Consider the following 17,138-nt stretch of genomic DNA (forward strand, 5'->3'; position numbering starts at 1 on the left):
AGAGCAAGGTTTGATTTGATTCTCATGTGGAAAACACTATAGTTTCTTAAGGAGAAAGTATAAAAATCAAGAGACATTGTCCCCGAATTGTCCCATGGGTGGCAAACAAATCACAAACGCTAGAATGGCATCAAATGCTTCTTCATTAACACAAACACCTCCAGGCAAGAAAAGAAATTTCTTGGTGATGACCAAGTTTCAAACATATTTAATAATCTGGCTTATCAGCCAAACCGCAGTTAACTACCATTAAGCAGGATTTATCGCAAGTCCACTGTCCACGCGCGGTTGCGAATGAAAAAAGAGAAATCTACCAGGGGAGGGGAGCGGCATGACGTGGAGAACGTCACACCGCACGATCCAACGCTAACGAACGGTGGGTAGGACGTCCACTGTGACGTCCGCCGACTGACGGCCGTCACGTTTTGGCGGGAAGAAGGGCGGCTCGACGCTAAGGCCGTTGCGCCGTCTTGTCCCCCGGTCGGTGTACACAGCGGACACGCGGATATTCCGTGCCGTCTCGGGCATATTCTGCCGGCGTGCTAGAAAACGCCGTTTAAGCGACGAGCGCAGGGGCCTTTTGTTCTTCGGTCAGAAATCTCCATTTGTTTATCTCCTTTACTTTCCTGCCAAGAGCTCTAGCGCCACTGCGCTGCGTGGGTCGTCTTCTTCTTCTTCTTCCTCCAGAATTGTTTTTTTCCTCCTCCACTTATCTTCGATCGATCGCTGGGAGAAGGCGAGTAGCAGCGCAGCAGCGGTGGCAGTCGACCACATTTGATTCTCTGCCGCGCGCGCCCTCTAGAGCGAGATGGGCGCTCTGTTCTTCGAGGTGAGCAGGATTTCTTCGCTTGTCCGGTGACGATCAGCCAAGTGGGTCGCCGCGCCGGGCATCGCTCCGGGATTCTTGAGCGACCCATCTCGAGAATTCGTGGGCAGGGAATTCGTCTCTGTGGGTTTTAGCGGGGGTTTTTTTGGCGGCCCATGGGGAGATACATGAGGAAGAACAAGGTGACCATGGAGGTGTCCCAATCGCTGGGCGTGAGGACCCGCGCAAGAACGCTGGCGATGGCGCAGCAGCAAGCCGCGAGCAGGAAGAATTTGTCCCAGGAGCAGCAGCAGGTCAATGTGCTCAACTTCTGCTACCTGGAGCTGCGCAGCCGCAAGCTCGAGAAGCTGTTTGATGGCGGCGGCGGCGCGAGCAAGCATCACAGCTCCTCCGCCAGGCCTCCCAAGACGCAGCAGCGCCGCGTGAGGAGCTCCGACGCGATCGGAGTCGTCTCGGTTGGAGCGGCGCCGCTATCGCGCAGCAATTCCTTCACCTCCTCCAAGCAGCCTCCTCCCGCGCCTCCGTCAATCAAAAACGATGAGCTCGACGCTGTCAACCATGTCGACTCGAGAACTTCTGGACAAGTAAGCTCCATAGCTCTAGAGTTTCTTGGCGAGAACTTCCAGGTTCTAAAGCTTTGCTCCTCGCAGTTGGAAGTTTCGTGTGGAGACAATGCCTTTGACCACGACGGACTCTCGTCTAGAGACAGGTATGTTTCGATCGTTCTGCCATGGCCAGCTCTATCCTTCTCATGGGTTCGACAGCCATCCACCTCTTCTTCCAGTTTCAGTCCATCCTGTGATAGCTTAGCTTCTTCGATCATCTATCTTCCAGCGATGGTTTTAAGAACTTCTACTCATCGTCTTTCGTGCTTGCGTTCCAGTTTTGGACCCGACCATCATCGCCGGCTCCGCGAGAGCACTCCCGTATGCACAGACCAGGAGCTCCATCGACGCATAGCCGACGCTCCAGGATCATCTTCCAAAGTCCGGGTGACCAACAGGACGTCTTCCAATCCTCCCGAGGAATCGTCCCGGCCTTTCGACGCGCCCACGCCCGAGGAGATCGAGGAGTTCTTCGCGGCCGGAGAGCAAGAGCCCGACGAGGAAAAGAAGAGATTATCTGACAGGTCCGTGCGGTGCTCTATATCTTTCTCTTTGTCTCTCAGCCAGTGAGTTCGTCTAAAAGTTCGTTTTCTTTGCTCTTTTTCGTGTAGATACAACTATGACTTTGCCAACGATTGTCCACTCCCCGGTCGATTCGAGTGGACTTCCGCAAGTTCTTGAGCTCCGCCGGTGGTCACACGGGGACACAGCGACAGTTTCTCTTCTAGTCTTGGAGGCCGTAGCTCCACTCTTTCCTCTCTAACTCTCTCAGGGGGATTCTTTGTGTACAATGGCTCTCCTACTCTGCTGTACAGTCTCATCGCTCGGCTGCTAAAGACTACTCTACTACTCTACTTACACAAGGCCTTCACTAGAACAACACCCAAGTTTTTCTCTCCTTGATCATCCAGTTCCTGTCCACGCGATGGAAGAAACCTTGAGAGTTCGCGATGATCTTCGTCCGAAGGTTTCTCGATGTTTGAAGAACTGGACGACGATAACGACGACGACACAAGCTTCACAACAAGCTGCCGCGCTGCTCTTCTCGTTTTTGTATAGGAGCAGGGAAGAAGCCAAAGCCAGCAGCAAGGGCCGATCCATTCTGATACAACCCAAAACGAGTCAAATAGTCATAGTATCATCAAATCAGTCGAGGAAGACAAACAAAATCTCTCGCTCCAAAGCGCAAGCTCTTCCTTGTCGTGGAATAACTCTGGTTTCATACTAAGCAGCAGTCTACACTGCTCAAGGCAATCAAGCTCTGTTTTTGCTCTTTCGTCCACACGGTGATCATCAAGCAAGAGATCTCTGGATAAATACCCAGAGAGCTCTCTGGAGGTGGAAAATGACATTGGTGGCGACCATTTTCAAGTTGTGTTCTTCGTCTTTCTTTGCTAGGAGAGATCTGGCACTCTTTCCTTTCCTTGACTGCTGCCCTCGATTGCGATTTGGTCCGTGGTGGCAGCGCTGGTAATTGAATCTAGCAAGGCCGGGCCAAGAGTCCACATTCGCTCGTGTTTGGCTTTGCCTCTCTCTCGGAAACATCATTCTCTCTTTGGGTTCTTGGCTGGTTTGTTTGATTTCATTAAAACCCCGGTGATACGAATGCCGTACGTGGAGACAACCAAATGCCCTAGAAAAACGATTCACGCACGAAACAGTGCTTGTACGTAACAGGCTTCGGGTTAAACAATCCCCCTCTTTTTCTTCGGGTCGTGATTTTGCATGTCGGCCGCAACGTGGAGAAGCAGTGTCAGCCGGACACCAAATATCAAAACTTTAAGATCTGGGCGAGGTTTTCTCGTGTTCTCTACTGTTCTTTACAAGCTTGAAGCATTGAAAAGTGTGGATAATGTGGTCACCACACGGGCAGGACCTCCCTCTCCCTCTCTCTCTCTCTCTCTTTCTATTGCTCCACAAACACATGATTGAAAGCTATGATCTATCCAAAAGTCGATGTTTGTTGATCAAAGTGTGGAGACCTTGGGGCTTAGAATATAAATGAGAGTTGCCGGGTACCAGTACGTGTGGGTGACAAAAATATTCCAGGATCTAGGGCTTTTAAACTTGGCAGGGACGAAGAAACACCAAAACGAATATTATAATTGCAACCTTTAATTACCAAATTAAGTTGTGTGCACGCGTTTAAAAAACTATAAGTTTCCATAAATATTAAATGCGGGGGGTTTTTTCAAAAAACCGCGGGCAAACGCGCGGGAAAACAAAAAGACCGCGCCAAAACCACGGACGGAATATGCCCGCACTCATTCCGGCGGGTGTGTACGAAAGGCGCGCCATCCGCGCCCTCCGCTCCAACGGCCGCGATGCCGCCGTACGCATCGCCAGGGGAATCTCTGTTCCGTACCGTGCTCCGACCTTTTGTGGATGATTGGGGTGGCAGGATGGCTCCGATTTGATGGTTGTTTTGTGCATGGCCGGTTTCGATCTCACACGTAAAATGTGGGCAGGGTTTCAGTTTTTCCACCCAGTTTTTGTAGCAGAGACTCTTAAGCACTCAGCCTGCAGCTCGCAGAAGAATAGAAGAAAGTGGCTCTTCGGCTAAAAGATTCTACCTTTTCTGTATATATATTGCGAAGAAAATAGCTATATTGCAAAAGAAACGCAGCTTTCTCCTCAGGTAGCAGCAAACTGCACATATGTGGAGCCGAGAGCTGCATACGTGCCTGTAATAATACCACGGATGGGAACAACACTCTGGGGGTGTGAGGTGAAAAAGATGGCGGACTTTGATTGGAGTCCTCGTTTCGAACGTATGCATGCGAGTGATCTCGTGGCAGGGCTGGAAATTTTCGCCCCAAATCCATCTCTTGGGGAGCTTGCGTTGCCCACTGTGTGTTTGCATGTCCTAGAGTGCGTGGTGACAATGGACGAATTGAATGGGGGCGATTGAAACGTCGGGCGAGAGAGACAATCGCCCAGAGAGATGGAAAGATCCACGGATTTATAAGTGTACGGTAACCCTGGCTTGCTAGATTTAGCGGCGAGCCGCCGCTAAAAGTGGAGCAATCGCTGTCCTTAGATATCCCCTGTGAAGGCTTGGACAATGGTACATTGTGACTATGAGATTGCATGGAATATTTTGTAGCATGATTTGCCACCTTATCAAATGGAAGCCACTGATTCACGTGAACTTTGTTGTGGCAAGAGGATAGAATCAAACCAGGGGGGTATTTGTACACTCGCCTCGAGGCCAGTGTGCCTCGTACATGATATGAGTATTGTTATACAGTACATGGTCTAGTACGCTTTGTGGGCCTCTACCTAGTGTGTAGATGGGCCTGGAGGATGGACAAAAGGATACCAAATAATTTGTGCTCTCTTTTCAATGACCAGTTCTTTCACATCTCCAAAGGCTCCAAGACAAGCAGAAAGGGGGAGAGCAGAAAGTTCTACCCTAGAAGCCAAGAAATGGAAAGAAGAAGAAGAGACTTCTTCCATAGCTGGGAAGATTTGGCAGGCCCCAAGTCAGGATAAGAGGAAAAACTAACGTGTTGAGAGTGGGATTCGAACCCACGCCCTTTCGGACCAGAACCTTAATCTGGCGCCTTCGACCAACTCGGCCATCTCAACTTTGGACATCCGTATGCTTCCGTATGATCCTCCGTACGCATGAACGCTCCCGGCGTGGATGACTTTGCCCGCCTCGCTCGGTCGTGTGCAAGGAGCAAATCGCTTGAGGATGCACGGGAGCTGGATTGGAAGATCGCCCAGAGCGCGCACTCCGGCAACAGGTTCCTGGCGAATCTCGTCGTGGACATGTACGGCAAGTGTGGCAGCTTGCAAGACGCGAGGAATGCGTTTGCTCGGATCAAAGATCCAAACGTTTACTCGTGGAACATCGTAATCGCAGCACATACCCAGAACGGGCAGCTGGATCACGCCCGTTTGCTGTTCGATCAGATGCCTCACAAGGATATAGTCTCGTTCAACTGTATCATCGCTGCATATGCGAGAAAGGGCGACTTGCGGGAGGCGAGAAAGATCTTTGAGAAGATGACCGATCGAGACACCGTGACTTGGAACACGATGCTTGCTGCTCATGCCCAAGGGGGGCATTTGCATGAGGCGAAGCTTTTGTTCGATCTTATGCCTTCCAAGAATGTGGTGTCTTGGAACGCGATGATCGGAGCTTACGCCGCGGCGGGACTGCTTGCCGAGGCGCGGCTCGTCTTCGATCGGATGCCCACCCGCGATGTGGTTTCGGGGAACGCAATGATCGCCGCCTATGTCCACGGCAGCCAGATCCATGAAGCGCGACGGATCTTCGACTCCATGCCAGAGAGAAATGTGGTGGCCTGGACCGCGATCATGGCTGGCTATGCCAATGCTGGCTACCTCGATTTCGCGAGGATCATCTTTGACAAGATACCCAACAAGAACATCGTCTCTTGGAACGCGATCATCGCCGCGTACATCCAGCACCACCGCTTGCTCGAAGCTCTTGCGATGTTCGACGGTATGCCACAGCGGGATGTTGCGTCGTGGAACACGATGATCGCGGGGCTTGCGCAGGCCGGGCGGATCGATCATGCGCGCCGGCTTTTCGATTCCATGCCCAAGCGTGATCTTGTGTCATGGAACACGATGGTGAGTGGCTATGCGGCGTTGGGCTTCTTGGGCGAAGCTAGAGCGATCTTTGAAAAGATGGTAGACAAGGACGTTGTGTCGTGGAACACGTTAATTGCGGCATATTCCCACAATGGTAATGTACGTGAGGCAAAGATTCTCTTTGACAGAATGCCCGAGAGGGATAATCCGTCGTGGAATGCCATGCTTTCAGCATATGCCGGGTCTGGGCATCTGGAAGATGCTAAGCGTTTGTTTGACAAGATGCCGGACAAGAATGTGGTATCTTACACGTCCATGGTAGCGGCTTACGGGAGCAATGGCTGCTTGAACGAAGCAAAGGAGATGTTTGATTCGATGGTGGAGAGAAACGTTGTGTCGTGGAATGCGATGATCGCGGCATTTAATCAAAATGGTGGTGCTCGAGAGGGGATCGCGCTGTTCAAGGTGATGGATCTCGAGGGGGTGGAGATGGACAAGATCTCCATAGTTTGTGCTCTTGAGGCTTGCGCCTTGGCCGTGTCGCTCGTCGATGGTGCTCGCGTCCACTCCAGCATTCTCGGAGGCAAGCTCGCCAGGGACTACGTCGTGCAGACCGCGCTCGTGAACATGTACGGCAAGTGTGGCAACCTGGTCGAAGCTCGAAGGATCTTCGACTCGATGAGCTTCAACTTCCAGGACTCGGTGCCTTGGAACTCCCTCATTGTGGCCTACAGCCAAAACGGCGAGGGCGACAAGGCTCTGGATCTGTTTGGAACGATGGTGCTGGATGGGATGATCCCGGACGAGATCACCTTCATGGGAGTCCTCAGCGTTTGCAGCCACGCGGGGCTTCTCGAGGAGGGTCTGCAATACTTCCGGACTCTGGGCGATCACGGGATCGTCCCGACTGTGGATCACTACAAGTGCGTGGTTGATCTGCTGGGACGCGCTGCGAAGCTGGAGGAAGCGTCGGGTCTCGTGGAAGCAATGCCGTATGAGCCCGACGAAGTTGCATGGATGACTCTCCTCAGCGCTTGCAAAGTTTACGACGATGACAAGATTGGGATGCGAGCGGCGGAGGGGCTCGTGGAGATTGATCCAGAGACGGCGGCACCGTATGTGTTGCTGTCCAACATATACGTAGAAAGGAACAAAGGCCCGGTAGTCGGAGCAAAGAAAGGATGAGATATTTGGGAAATCGTGAAGGATGCTGCGAGGAAGATACACTGGTAGTATACGCGACAAAGACCACTCCCATATGGATCCATTGTTCGAGAAATTTTGTTTGATGCTATCTTCTCGGAGCTCTCTCACAAAACGTCTTCTTCGCATCGATCGGCTTCTCCAGTTTTGAGACCGCGAAGCTCTCGAGAAGCATCACCAGGGATCAGGGATCATTCAAACGAAAGTGGGAATTGTCATCAAATCCTTGGAAAAGTTCACAGAAGTCTCTGTGACTTCACAGATGGAACAAAAACAAAGTCTCCTTGAGTTCACGCACCGTTTTCATTGCACTCCAGACATTCTCGCCCAGTCCACGAACTGCATGCCTCCGTAGACGTTGTTCGCGAATCTTACGCCCACGGTGAACGCCATCGCCACCAGCGGGACTCTCTTGGCCACCGGGCTAGCCTCCACTACACGCTCCAAACCATTGATGACTTGGTACCTCGTGTTGGAAGAAACACCCATGAACACGGCCCAGAGGAGAGCCGACTTGACGAGGGGTGGAACAGGGACGTCGGCGTGGCCCGGTTTTCCCATTTTCCTGTAAGACATCGGGGCTAAGCTCATACCGTCGAGAGAAAAAAGCATGTAAAGGTACCTCTTGAGAACCATGATCGAATTTGCAACCCCTTGACCAACCAATCCACAAACAAACCCCACAACTCCATATTGAAGAGCCTGTGTAAAGGAGAGAGCGTCAGGCAATACAATCCGTTTGAAGTTTCTTTCCACCTTGAAGAAAAATGCGCCTAGTCGTTGTTGTACACTAAACTTCCGTCCTGGTCTCTCGGCTTCAAAAATGCTGGCAAAGAAAAAGCATGGCTTAAATATGTGCAAGTTTAAGGCGGACAGTACCTGCTTGGCAGAGCTTTGATCGTTCTGGACAAGCGTCCAGCCGACGCAGGAGCGGCTCCAAATTGGACAAACGGAGCCAGCATCGTCACAAGCGCAACGTCCATGACGATGCCCACCAGCAAATCCGACATGTAGAGCTCAAACTCGTTCCAAAAGTCCTTGCCACGCTTGTTGACCTCTGCAAACGTTGCACAGCCGGAATCAATAGCCACCTGTAGTACACAATATAAAAACAACCTTGAAACCAAAGCGAGAAGAAAATCATGCATGTACCTCGGTGAGAACTTTGAAAAGAAAGCTTGGATCCGCAAGCATCCGGTTGCGTAGAATCGGACTACTTCTCACCGCTGGACCAAGAGGCCAAGGAGCAGCCTGATCGAAAGAGTCAAGTAGAGCAAGCAAAGAAGAAAATGATCACCTGAAAATCCAAGTAGCGTGTGAGGATGAGCTCTCGAAGCCCACTAGTTTTCGCAGCCTCGGCCAGATCCGCGGGAAGAACAGCCCCTCTCGCTTTAACCTGCCTTTCAACCTCCTCGGCGCTCAACAGGGATCCAAATTCCTTTTCTGCCCGATCGGATCCACCGTCGTCGCCATCACCATCGCCACTTCCATCGTCCCCTCCTCCCCCTCCTCCCCCCTTCCCTCCTCCACTGCCATCGCCAAAATCCTCTTCTCGATGCTGATGATCCTGGGCGATATTCAGCACATCCACGCCGGATCCGGGCGCCGAGCAGCGTATTGGAAAGATTTGTCGCTTCTTGGCGAGAAAAAAGCCCCACCTGACACGGTCGATCTTGATTCTGGCGGCTCCCACGGCCACGATGCTCCGGAAACGCGCAGCATTTGCATGATCGGCGATGGAGGCGGCAGTGGTGGCGCTAGAGCAGCGCTCTACCGCCAGCATTCTCACCTCTTTCCCCTTAAACCCTAAACCCGTCCTGGAAGGACCAAACTTCATGGATTATTTTAGTGAGCCTTTCGTTTCCTAACAGGATTCGAACCCGAGTATAAACTTATACAGAATTTAGTAAAATGAATTAGTTTTAATCTTTAATAATTTATTAGAATACTTCTAAATTAATTGCATTGCCTTTAAACCCAAAAAGTCTAATTCATTTTTTGGATTTTTTAAATATTATAGCTTTGTGAGGTTCACATGTACAATTACAATGCCATATACTAATATTAGTATAGTGGGATTTTAGTAGCCATTGATTGGTCTCAATCTAGATTATTCACTCTTATATATAAATTAAATTTTTTGGCTAATTAATATGTGTATTTTTGTATTTTATTTTTATTCCATGTAGTCATATTGGTGGAGATGAAGGGCAATTTTAATTGTCCTTGAGGAGTGCTTGGATTTGGGATCCTATTTTAGATTTAACTTTTGCATTGTCTAAATTTCCCTTTTTTATTTATATAGTTTTTCTAAACTTCTTTTCTTTTGCTTTTTTCTTTTTGTTAATTTTCATGGCAGAGCAACAACCTCTTCCTCTTTTGACTTTGGAGCAACAATTAATACAATTACTCAATGCTATATGGTTGCAGTTGAACAATTAGATTCTATTGATAACAACATTTAGGATATATATTATAGTTCCTATTGCTTTGCTATAAATCTTTGAGTTCGGCTAGAGTTATTCCACAGGAATTTTAGAGATGATGTGTACCATTGATTTGATCATTTCACAGTGATTGCCACATATAATTCTTGGGATGATGCTTGGTGTTTGCGTGAATTTCTCACGTGTCTCCAAAAGACAACATTGCAATAGTTTAAGCATAGCCACTCATAAGGATTGGAGTATTCTTTCATACGTTTTCAAACTTGCACATGTTAACAATTGTGATGATGCTTTCTAATAATTGCATTGTATTTGTCAAGGGCCATTTGAGTCCATAATGCAATTTAGCGTTCAATTCCAAAGCCTTTTACTTCATGTGAAGCCAAATATGTTGAAATGGATCAAGTTAAGAATGTTGTGGTCAGCACTTCATCAAGATTTTGTAAAACTTATGTATACATTTGCTCCAGCTACCTTTGATAATGTTTTTCACTTGGCACAACATTATAAAATGTCACTTCTTCCACTTCATATCCTTTAGCTCCACTTCCTATAAGAGATGGTTCTATCCAATGAAGGTTGATGTTGCTACTACCTGGGTTCAAGGACAAGGGCAAGGACATGGTCGTGGCCATGATGTCCACTATTAGGCGTATGATGAAATTGGTTATACTTATTGGCACTATTGGCATTTTTCAGATTTGTGATTTTTATTTCCTGGGTGGAGACTTTGGCTTCAACAACGTTTTATTGGTGTTGTTGTAGTAGAAGGTCTGGACACCAAGATGCTTTCTGGAAACAAGGAGTCGTGCGATTAACAAAGGGTACTTGCATGAATAAGTCGGTGACCCCTCCATATTTTTTTTGAGAGTATCATTAAAGTCACTTGGCACCAATTCATCTAACATTTACTTTCCATGCTTGTTTTTATAACAAGAGATTTCCTATTATTCTCTTCATTATAAGCAACTAAGGGAACAATTCAAAAGACAATTGATAAGGGTTCAAATATAGAGGGAAAGGGCCTATGAATAAGAGTGCACACCCTTTTTTAATCGGTTAAGGGTCTTGGGATACTTGGGGTTAAGCGTTTTTGGGTTTGAATAGTACTGGGTTGGATGACCTCCCGGGAAGTCCAAAGTCAAGAGTTAACATTTGGTATCAAAGGGGTCTCAGGTTCAACTCTGTTGGTTGGTTAGGGGAATCACACTATATATTGATTGACATTTGGCAAGTCCAATTTGCTCCGGTTAAGCTCGAATTGAGGGGTAGGGTGTCAAGAGAGCGGGGCTCTCGGGAGAGCTACAGCTTTTAGCTTCCGTTCACAAAGGCGTAAAACTTGTTGCAGCTCTCATCAGCATCCTTGGGTTTGAATAATATTGGGTTGGGTGACCCCTAGGAAGTCCAAATTCAAGAGCTTACATTTATGTTAGTTGATATAAACTCGAGTTTATCTTTTATTGCTCAATTTGTTACTATATGTTATTATTTACATTTATATCGTGTGGTAAAGCCATTTTTCATTTTGTATAGCAACGGTTGTGCACACACATATAGACAGGATGAGGTGAACCTAGTTATGTGTGTGGGCAATGTCAAGCTTAACTTGCAATCATTGCCTGATGAGCTTGTTGTTTTAGCATCTGTGGATTTTCAGACAAGGATTCTGTGCCATCGACAGTTGCTATACTTAATGTTCAGTATCCATAAGATGTAGAGCAAGATTTACTTTTTCTTGACAAAGTGTGGATTCAAAAGCTTTGCCATGGGTTTGAAAATCCTAAATCACTTACTGATGATTTGCCATTTCAATGGCACTACAATTCCCATTATCGTCCACTGTCAGGAAAAATACATGACAACAAAAAAAGATAGGAAAGACTCAGGGCTTGTATTTTAGCAGTAACTACAAATCACTCATACTGAGTGTGTTGGGCCTACAGTAACTCCTCTATGATCACGGTGATGGGATCTTGACAGCCTACGGGAGGTCCCACCATCTTTGAGCAGAAAGAACTCAAGAACCAAAGAGAGAAAACAAAAACTGTAAAATTACTAAATGGCCGTACTTAATTTTCAAACTACCAAAAATTTAAACACCACCAACAGTTGAGATTCTTCCAGCTAATAACTCTTCATCCACAACTTTGATTGACTTGATTTCACCACCAAAGAATTTCCCTTGACAAGATCTTCAACTTTATAGAATACAACTTCTTCAAATTCTCACTTCTGAAATCCATCACTTTTTCTCTCTCTAGTCAGAATATTCCCAAGAAACTTCTTCAGTGAGCTTCTTCATTTTTCACCTTTTTCTAGCTCAAAAATACATCAATACTCACAAAAACAACCTCAAGTGTGAAAATACGACCATATATATAGTTGATACTCGCGCCGCCCTCGGCACGCTGACTGCCATTAACCACTGACTTCTTGACTAGCTTGAACCCAACTCTGCTACACTTTCCTCGGACACCACTCCATTTGACTTCTCACATGGCGACACTTCGCCTCTTTCAACTCTCTTCTCCTACACTATTGCTGAGCTCGCCTCCACCGACATCTATAGCCTCCAAAAATAAATCCTCCTGGCGCTCCACACCTGAACTCATAAAATCTCCCCCTTCAGCTCCTCCTCTCAAGGATGTGCAGCCAACTCTACCTGCATCTTCTACACTTGTTCTTAAATGAAAACACCAACATACCTCCATTCGATTCTGGAACTTCCCATTCAGCTTACAGCCACAGCTCTCAGCTGGCCTCAGCTTTAGTCATCCTCGACTCTGATTTGGATGGCTCCAACACATTGGACTCTCGCTCAGCTCTGGCTGTTTCAACATTTGAACGTGGATAGTACTTCTTCAATCAAAAACCATTGATCCACATTGGCAACAGGTTCCCACTCAAATCTGCCATCTGCACCGAGCCATTGTCGTTGACATTCACCACCACGTAAGGGCCCAGCCACCGTATCTTGAGTTTTCCTGGCCACTTCCAAAACTTGCTGTCATACAACAGCACCAAATCCCCTATTGCAAACTTTCGCTCTCGAATATGATCATCATGCCATTTCTTCCTCCGCTTCTGCAGTGCCTCTCTAGCTTGAAATGCCAGCAGCCTCATCTCATCCAATCGTTCTAGCTCGTTCAACCTCTGCTGTATGGCACCGTCCCAGTCCATAGCATGCTCCACACCCATCCTCAAGGCTGGAACTTCAAGCTCCACCGGCAATAGTGCTACCTGCCCATAAACCAACTGAAAAGGTGAGAACTGAGTGGTCACCTAAAAAGCAACCTGATACGCCCAGACTGCATCCAACAGGCGCTTATCCCAATCCATCCGAGAAGCTGAGCAGGTTTTAGTAACAATCTGGCAAAGAGTTCCATTTGTACACTCCACTTGACCATTGCAATGCGGGTAGTAAGGAGTAGACTTCGAGTGATAAACTCCATAAGTTTCTGTCAATGCTGCCACTGCCTCGTTCAAGAAGTGTGTACCCCGATCACTCACCAGTTCAAGGGGAACTCCAAACCGTGTAATTATCTGCTCATAAAAAAACTCCGCCACCTTCTTACCAGTATCCTCCCATAGAACCTTCACCTCAGACCATTTTGTAACGTAATCAGTGCAGACTAGTACATACTTATAACCTGTCCGTCGAGCTGGAGGAAACGGTCCGCAAAAATCAATTCCCCATTTTTCAAACGGCATCACCGGCAACAGTGGATGAAGAGGCTGGTAGTCAGCTTATCAGGCTTCCCTGCTTGCTGATAGGGGTCACAGGTTTTGACGTAGTACATAACCTCCTTCCTCAATGTTGGCCACCAATATCCAGCTCTACAAATAATCTCCACTGGCACTTCTGTTCCAAAGTGGCCTCCATATGCCGAGTCATGGCATGCCACTATCACCTTAGTCGTCTCATGTGGTAGCAAACACCGCCTCAATACGTTATCTCGTCCAATCCAGTACAATACACCACCAACCATTGTGTAGAGTCGGCTCTGCAACAAAAGCTGTCGCTGCTGCTGGTTATTCAACCCTGCCGGATACTCGCCATTGCCAAGAAACTTAACCATCTTGGCATACCAGTCCGACACCGTTTCAAATTGGAAGATAGGTGCGTCTAGCAAATCATCCTCTACGCCTACCTCCTCATCACTGTCCTGTGGTGGCAGCCTCGATAAGTGATCCGGCATCTGATGGCTGCTTCCAGGTTTCAACACAATCTGGAACTGAAATTCCTAGAGCAGCAACAGCCAACGTGTGATTCTTCCCATCTTGCATGGCTTCCCTATTAAATACTTCAGTGCCTGATGATCGAGGAAAAACACGAACTCCTTGCCGAGTAGATAATGCCAGTATTGCTAGATCGCATAGATCATGCCGAGTCCTTCCCTCTCAGTTTCTGAATAGCTCTTCTCAGCCGTCGAAAGTTGACGGCTGCTATAACATATTGGATGATCTGCTCGTCCATCTGAGCGTTGACATAGCACCACACCAATTGCCACAACTGATGCATCCACATGAACGTGGAAATCCAGTTCCAATTTGGCATCTTCAGAATCGGCGTGTTCGCCAGTGCCAGTTTCAAGCGTTGGAAGGCTGCCTCACATGCAACTGTCCACTCATATTTAGCCCCCTTCTTCAACAGACTAGTCAAAGGTAGAGCTTTCTCAGCGAAGTTCCTCATGAAACAGCGGTGATATCCCAAATGCCTAGGAAATGCCTGCAGTTGCTTCACAGTCTCTGGTGACACTAGCTACATGATCACCTATGTCTTGGCTGGATTGACAGCTAAACCTTCTCTTGACACTATCCAACCCAACAACACTCCATGCGTTACCAAGAACTGACACTTGAACGGGTTGAGAGAAATCCCAAATGCTATTTATGGAAAGTGTCTAGATTGCAAATTTGGACACGGGACGAACACCATTGTGTTCAGGCCGATCTCTACATTCCGTAGATATGCCAAATGAGCAAATCTAGACACTTTCCATAAATAGCATTTGGGACCGAAATGAGACTAACACAAAGGGCATGATAGCAAGGGTGTTTGGCAGACACGGTAAGCTATCATTTAGCGATATTGAAGGACTAGTCTCAATACGCGAGGGTTTTTGCCAAGCTAGTGCAAGACAGAGCAAAAGAGAACTAAAAAGCTGTGCCAAGTATGCTTGGCCAAATAGACACTTAGGAATTCCGTCCTTATGCTCATCCGGCCAAGTACAGATGTTAAGTCCAATTTACTAACACTTGGACAAGAGGGGCCAATAAAGGGAACCAGTAGTACCGACCTCCTGCCGTCATGGCAGTAAGGAAAGAGTGCCTGTAAGGACTGGTCGACAAGTATCTTTTGATACCCGAAGTCATATTCGCGACACTTAGTGCTGGCAGCGCTCAAAACACTTCTCGAGTAGGCCTTCATGCGCCAACTCGCTCCCATAGACACTGAAGTTGTCAAGGAATACTTCCATAAACTCTTGCATGTACGGCTGGAAAGCTGCTGTGACGACCCGCTGAAAGGTAGCAAGTGCATTACACAGGCCGAAAGGCATAACTTTGTAGGCGTAGCAGCCCCACTCAGTCACAAACGTGGTTTTGAGCTGATCCTCTTCTGCTATCTGCACTTGGTTATAGCCGCTGAATCCGTCAAGGAAGGAATAAAGCTCGTGTCCCACCACAGCATCAAGTACCATGTCAGTGAAGGGCAGAGGGAAGCCGTCCTTCTCAGTCACCTCGTTCAGCTTCCAGTAATCCACACAAACTCACAGCTGACCATTCTTTTTCGGCACCACCACAATCGGAGACAGCCATTGGCTTGTTTCCACCTCGTAAATAAACCCAGCTTGCAGCAACTTCTCCAGCTCCTCTCGAACAGTCTTGGAGTAATTCGGGTTCATCCTATACGGCCACTGCTGAATAGGCACTGCTCCTGGCTTGAGAATGATCCGGTGCTGAGCCAGCTTCACATCCACACCTCGCATGTCTCTATAAGACCATGCAAACACGTCGAGGTACCTGTAAAAAAGGCGCCTCAACCTCTCCTTAACTTGGACAGGCAAGTTAGCTCCGACCTTCACCACCTTTTCCTCCTCGGCTGATCTGAGGTTCATCTCTTCGACAATCGGCTAAGCTGTGTATCGGCTACTACCTCGTCCTCCAGGCTGGATCGCTGGCTCTTCATCAATCTTCAGAACGGAACCATCTATAACTTCGGAATAAAAATGGTGGGGAAACTGCTGCAGTTGTTCCTGCTCCACTACTGGCTCCAAGGCCTCAACCTGAACCATTCCACAGCTCACATCACCACCAAACAACCAATGCTTGAGTCGATCGCTCACTGTTCCATCTTCAAAAGGTGACAGCAGCAGGGCATTGTAGCCAGAGTAGGGCTCCACAGCTGCAGCCTCCATTGAACTCTCATCATTCGACTGACTTTGCTCCGAACACACCTCACTCATACGCTCTCCTTTTTCTGACCCAGTCGTGGTATCACTGCTGTCATCGATCCCATCCACTATCAGCTCACACGCCACTGGAGTCCAGGCTGGCCTCCTCCTCGTCTGAACTTGGATAGTGCGCAACTCGTTTCCATCTCCAATCGTAATAGTCCTCTTCAGCCAACTCTGATCTACCCAGGCCTGTAACAGCCACGGTCTTCCCAAAAGAATTGGATAATCCAGCTCGTGTCCAACCATCCTCAGCACCACGTAATCAACATAAAAGATAAAACTGGCAATCTCCGTCTTCACTCCAGTAAGTACACCAACCAGTCTCGAGTGAGAATGGTTTGCCATGCGGACACGAAAATGAACTGGAGACAGCTGCTCCAAACCAAGTTTCGACACCATCTACTCAGGCATTACGTTGATGGCAGCACCTCCGTCAATCACGCACCCCTTCAAGTGCTGACCTGAAATCTCTGCATCTATAATCAGATTCTCTGCTTCAATCATCGGCCATGCTGCGTTCACTACCACCTCTCGATGGGCCTTGACTGCTGTGGCCACCACTTTCCTTAGACTTGGTGCCAGCTGCAGTAATTGTGTGAATGTGATACTCGGCTTCTGATTCTCCAAGTCCTTGAGCACGTCGTAGGGCTGAGTTTCTAGATTCAGCACTTGCTTATACCGGCGAGATCTCTGCTGGCCCATCTTCAATGGCTCGCCCCCACAATGTTCCTTGAATACCTTTGCCAGCCGCTGCAGCATCAAGATGCCCACCTTCCTCATAACCTCTTGCGGATCCATTCCACCACTCATCTGGTTCGTGTCCATTTCCTTGCCGTCATTAGGGCACTGAATAGTCCCCGTGATATTCTTTGTGAGATCTCCGCCATCAGCTATCAGCACATCCTGAATGCCGCCTCCTTCCATGCCCACCTTTTCCTTGTGGCACTGCTCCTTCCTGTTTCGGCGAGCTATCATCTCTAGATCCCCCCAAGTATGCATCCGCTCATATCCCTGTTCATCCCTTGTTCCC

At 48.1% G+C, this 17,138-nt stretch overlaps 5 protein-coding genes and 1 non-coding gene across 6 annotated transcripts; 2 read left to right on the forward strand and 4 right to left on the reverse strand.

Moving 5' to 3' along the window:
- The first annotated feature begins 598 nt into the window (after window positions 1-598).
- Window positions 599-2,994, forward strand: LOC9653608 (cyclin-dependent kinase inhibitor 5). The gene is made up of 4 exons (XM_024659652.1): window positions 599-1,410; window positions 1,477-1,535; window positions 1,710-1,955; window positions 2,043-2,994. Exons 1-4 carry the CDS (start codon window positions 982-984, stop codon window positions 2,110-2,112), a joined length of 804 nt encoding a protein of 267 aa, XP_024515420.1. The 5' UTR covers window positions 599-981; the 3' UTR covers window positions 2,113-2,994.
- A 1,947-nt stretch (window positions 2,995-4,941) lies between these two features.
- TRNAL-AAG lies at window positions 4,942-5,022 on the reverse strand. Its single transcript has one exon. It is a non-coding gene; the product is annotated as a tRNA-Leu (tRNA).
- Window positions 5,023-5,045: 23 nt separating this feature from the next.
- Window positions 5,046-7,482, forward strand: LOC112340724 (pentatricopeptide repeat-containing protein At4g02750-like). Its single transcript, XM_024659632.1, has 2 exons — window positions 5,046-5,424; window positions 5,518-7,482. Exons 1-2 carry the CDS (start codon window positions 5,062-5,064, stop codon window positions 7,183-7,185), a joined length of 2,031 nt encoding a protein of 676 aa, XP_024515400.1. The 5' UTR covers window positions 5,046-5,061; the 3' UTR covers window positions 7,186-7,482.
- On the reverse strand, window positions 7,398-9,009 carry LOC9653609 (protein RETICULATA-RELATED 1, chloroplastic). Its single transcript, XM_002985706.3, has 6 exons — window positions 8,501-9,009; window positions 8,356-8,454; window positions 8,083-8,294; window positions 7,960-8,029; window positions 7,826-7,905; window positions 7,398-7,768 (listed from the first exon to the last, which is right to left on the reverse strand). Exons 1-6 carry the CDS (start codon window positions 8,984-8,986, stop codon window positions 7,507-7,509), a joined length of 1,209 nt encoding a protein of 402 aa, XP_002985752.2. The 5' UTR covers window positions 8,987-9,009; the 3' UTR covers window positions 7,398-7,506.
- Window positions 9,010-12,515: 3,506 nt separating this feature from the next.
- Window positions 12,516-13,361, reverse strand: LOC112340704. The gene is made up of 2 exons (XM_024659547.1): window positions 12,945-13,361; window positions 12,516-12,890 (listed from the first exon to the last, which is right to left on the reverse strand). The coding sequence occupies exons 1-2, from the start codon at window positions 13,359-13,361 to the stop codon at window positions 12,516-12,518; spliced, it is 792 nt and encodes a 263-aa protein (XP_024515315.1).
- A 1,757-nt stretch (window positions 13,362-15,118) lies between these two features.
- On the reverse strand, window positions 15,119-16,527 carry LOC112340735. Its single transcript, XM_024659669.1, has 2 exons — window positions 16,137-16,527; window positions 15,119-15,282 (listed from the first exon to the last, which is right to left on the reverse strand). Exons 1-2 carry the CDS (start codon window positions 16,505-16,507, stop codon window positions 15,237-15,239), a joined length of 417 nt encoding a protein of 138 aa, XP_024515437.1. The 5' UTR covers window positions 16,508-16,527; the 3' UTR covers window positions 15,119-15,236.
- Between the last annotated feature and the right edge of the window lie 611 nt (window positions 16,528-17,138).

Source organism: Selaginella moellendorffii, unplaced genomic scaffold, assembly GCF_000143415.4.
Source record: "Selaginella moellendorffii unplaced genomic scaffold, v1.0 SELMOscaffold_69, whole genome shotgun sequence".
NCBI lineage: Eukaryota > Viridiplantae > Streptophyta > Lycopodiopsida > Selaginellales > Selaginellaceae > Selaginella > Selaginella moellendorffii.

What these genes read in the sequence shown, in the direction of transcription:
- LOC9653608 (XM_024659652.1), top strand. Translation starts at nt 982, where the DNA reads ATGGGGAGATACATGAGGAAGAACAAGGTGACCATGGAGGTGTCCCAA. An exon ending in ACTCGAGAACTTCTGGACAA is followed by an intron (nt 1,411 to 1,476) that starts GTAAGCTCCATA and finishes TGCTCCTCGCAG; the next exon opens with TTGGAAGTTTCGTGTGGAGA. An exon ending in GGACTCTCGTCTAGAGACAG is followed by an intron (nt 1,536 to 1,709) that starts GTATGTTTCGAT and finishes CTTGCGTTCCAG; the next exon opens with TTTTGGACCCGACCATCATC.
- LOC112340724 (XM_024659632.1), top strand. Translation starts at nt 5,062, where the DNA reads ATGAACGCTCCCGGCGTGGATGACTTTGCCCGCCTCGCTCGGTCGTGT. An exon ending in GAAAGGGCGACTTGCGGGAG is followed by an intron (nt 5,425 to 5,517) that starts GCGAGAAAGATC and finishes CATTTGCATGAG; the next exon opens with GCGAAGCTTTTGTTCGATCT.
- LOC9653609 (XM_002985706.3), bottom strand. Translation starts at nt 8,986, where the DNA reads ATGCTGGCGGTAGAGCGCTGCTCTAGCGCCACCACTGCCGCCTCCATC. An exon ending in TAGGCGCATTTTTCTTCAAG is followed by an intron (nt 7,906 to 7,959) that starts GTGGAAAGAAAC and finishes TCCTTTACACAG; the next exon opens with GCTCTTCAATATGGAGTTGT. An exon ending in TCGATCATGGTTCTCAAGAG is followed by an intron (nt 7,769 to 7,825) that starts GTACCTTTACAT and finishes GATGTCTTACAG; the next exon opens with GAAAATGGGAAAACCGGGCC.
- LOC112340704 (XM_024659547.1), bottom strand. Translation starts at nt 13,361, where the DNA reads ATGCCGTTTGAAAAATGGGGAATTGATTTTTGCGGACCGTTTCCTCCA. An exon ending in ATGCAGTCTGGGCGTATCAG is followed by an intron (nt 12,891 to 12,944) that starts GTTGCTTTTTAG and finishes GTTTATGGGCAG; the next exon opens with GTAGCACTATTGCCGGTGGA.
- LOC112340735 (XM_024659669.1), bottom strand. Translation starts at nt 16,507, where the DNA reads ATGGTGTCGAAACTTGGTTTGGAGCAGCTGTCTCCAGTTCATTTTCGT. An exon ending in AGCAGTGATACCACGACTGG is followed by an intron (nt 15,283 to 16,136) that starts GTCAGAAAAAGG and finishes GCTATAACCAAG; the next exon opens with TGCAGATAGCAGAAGAGGAT.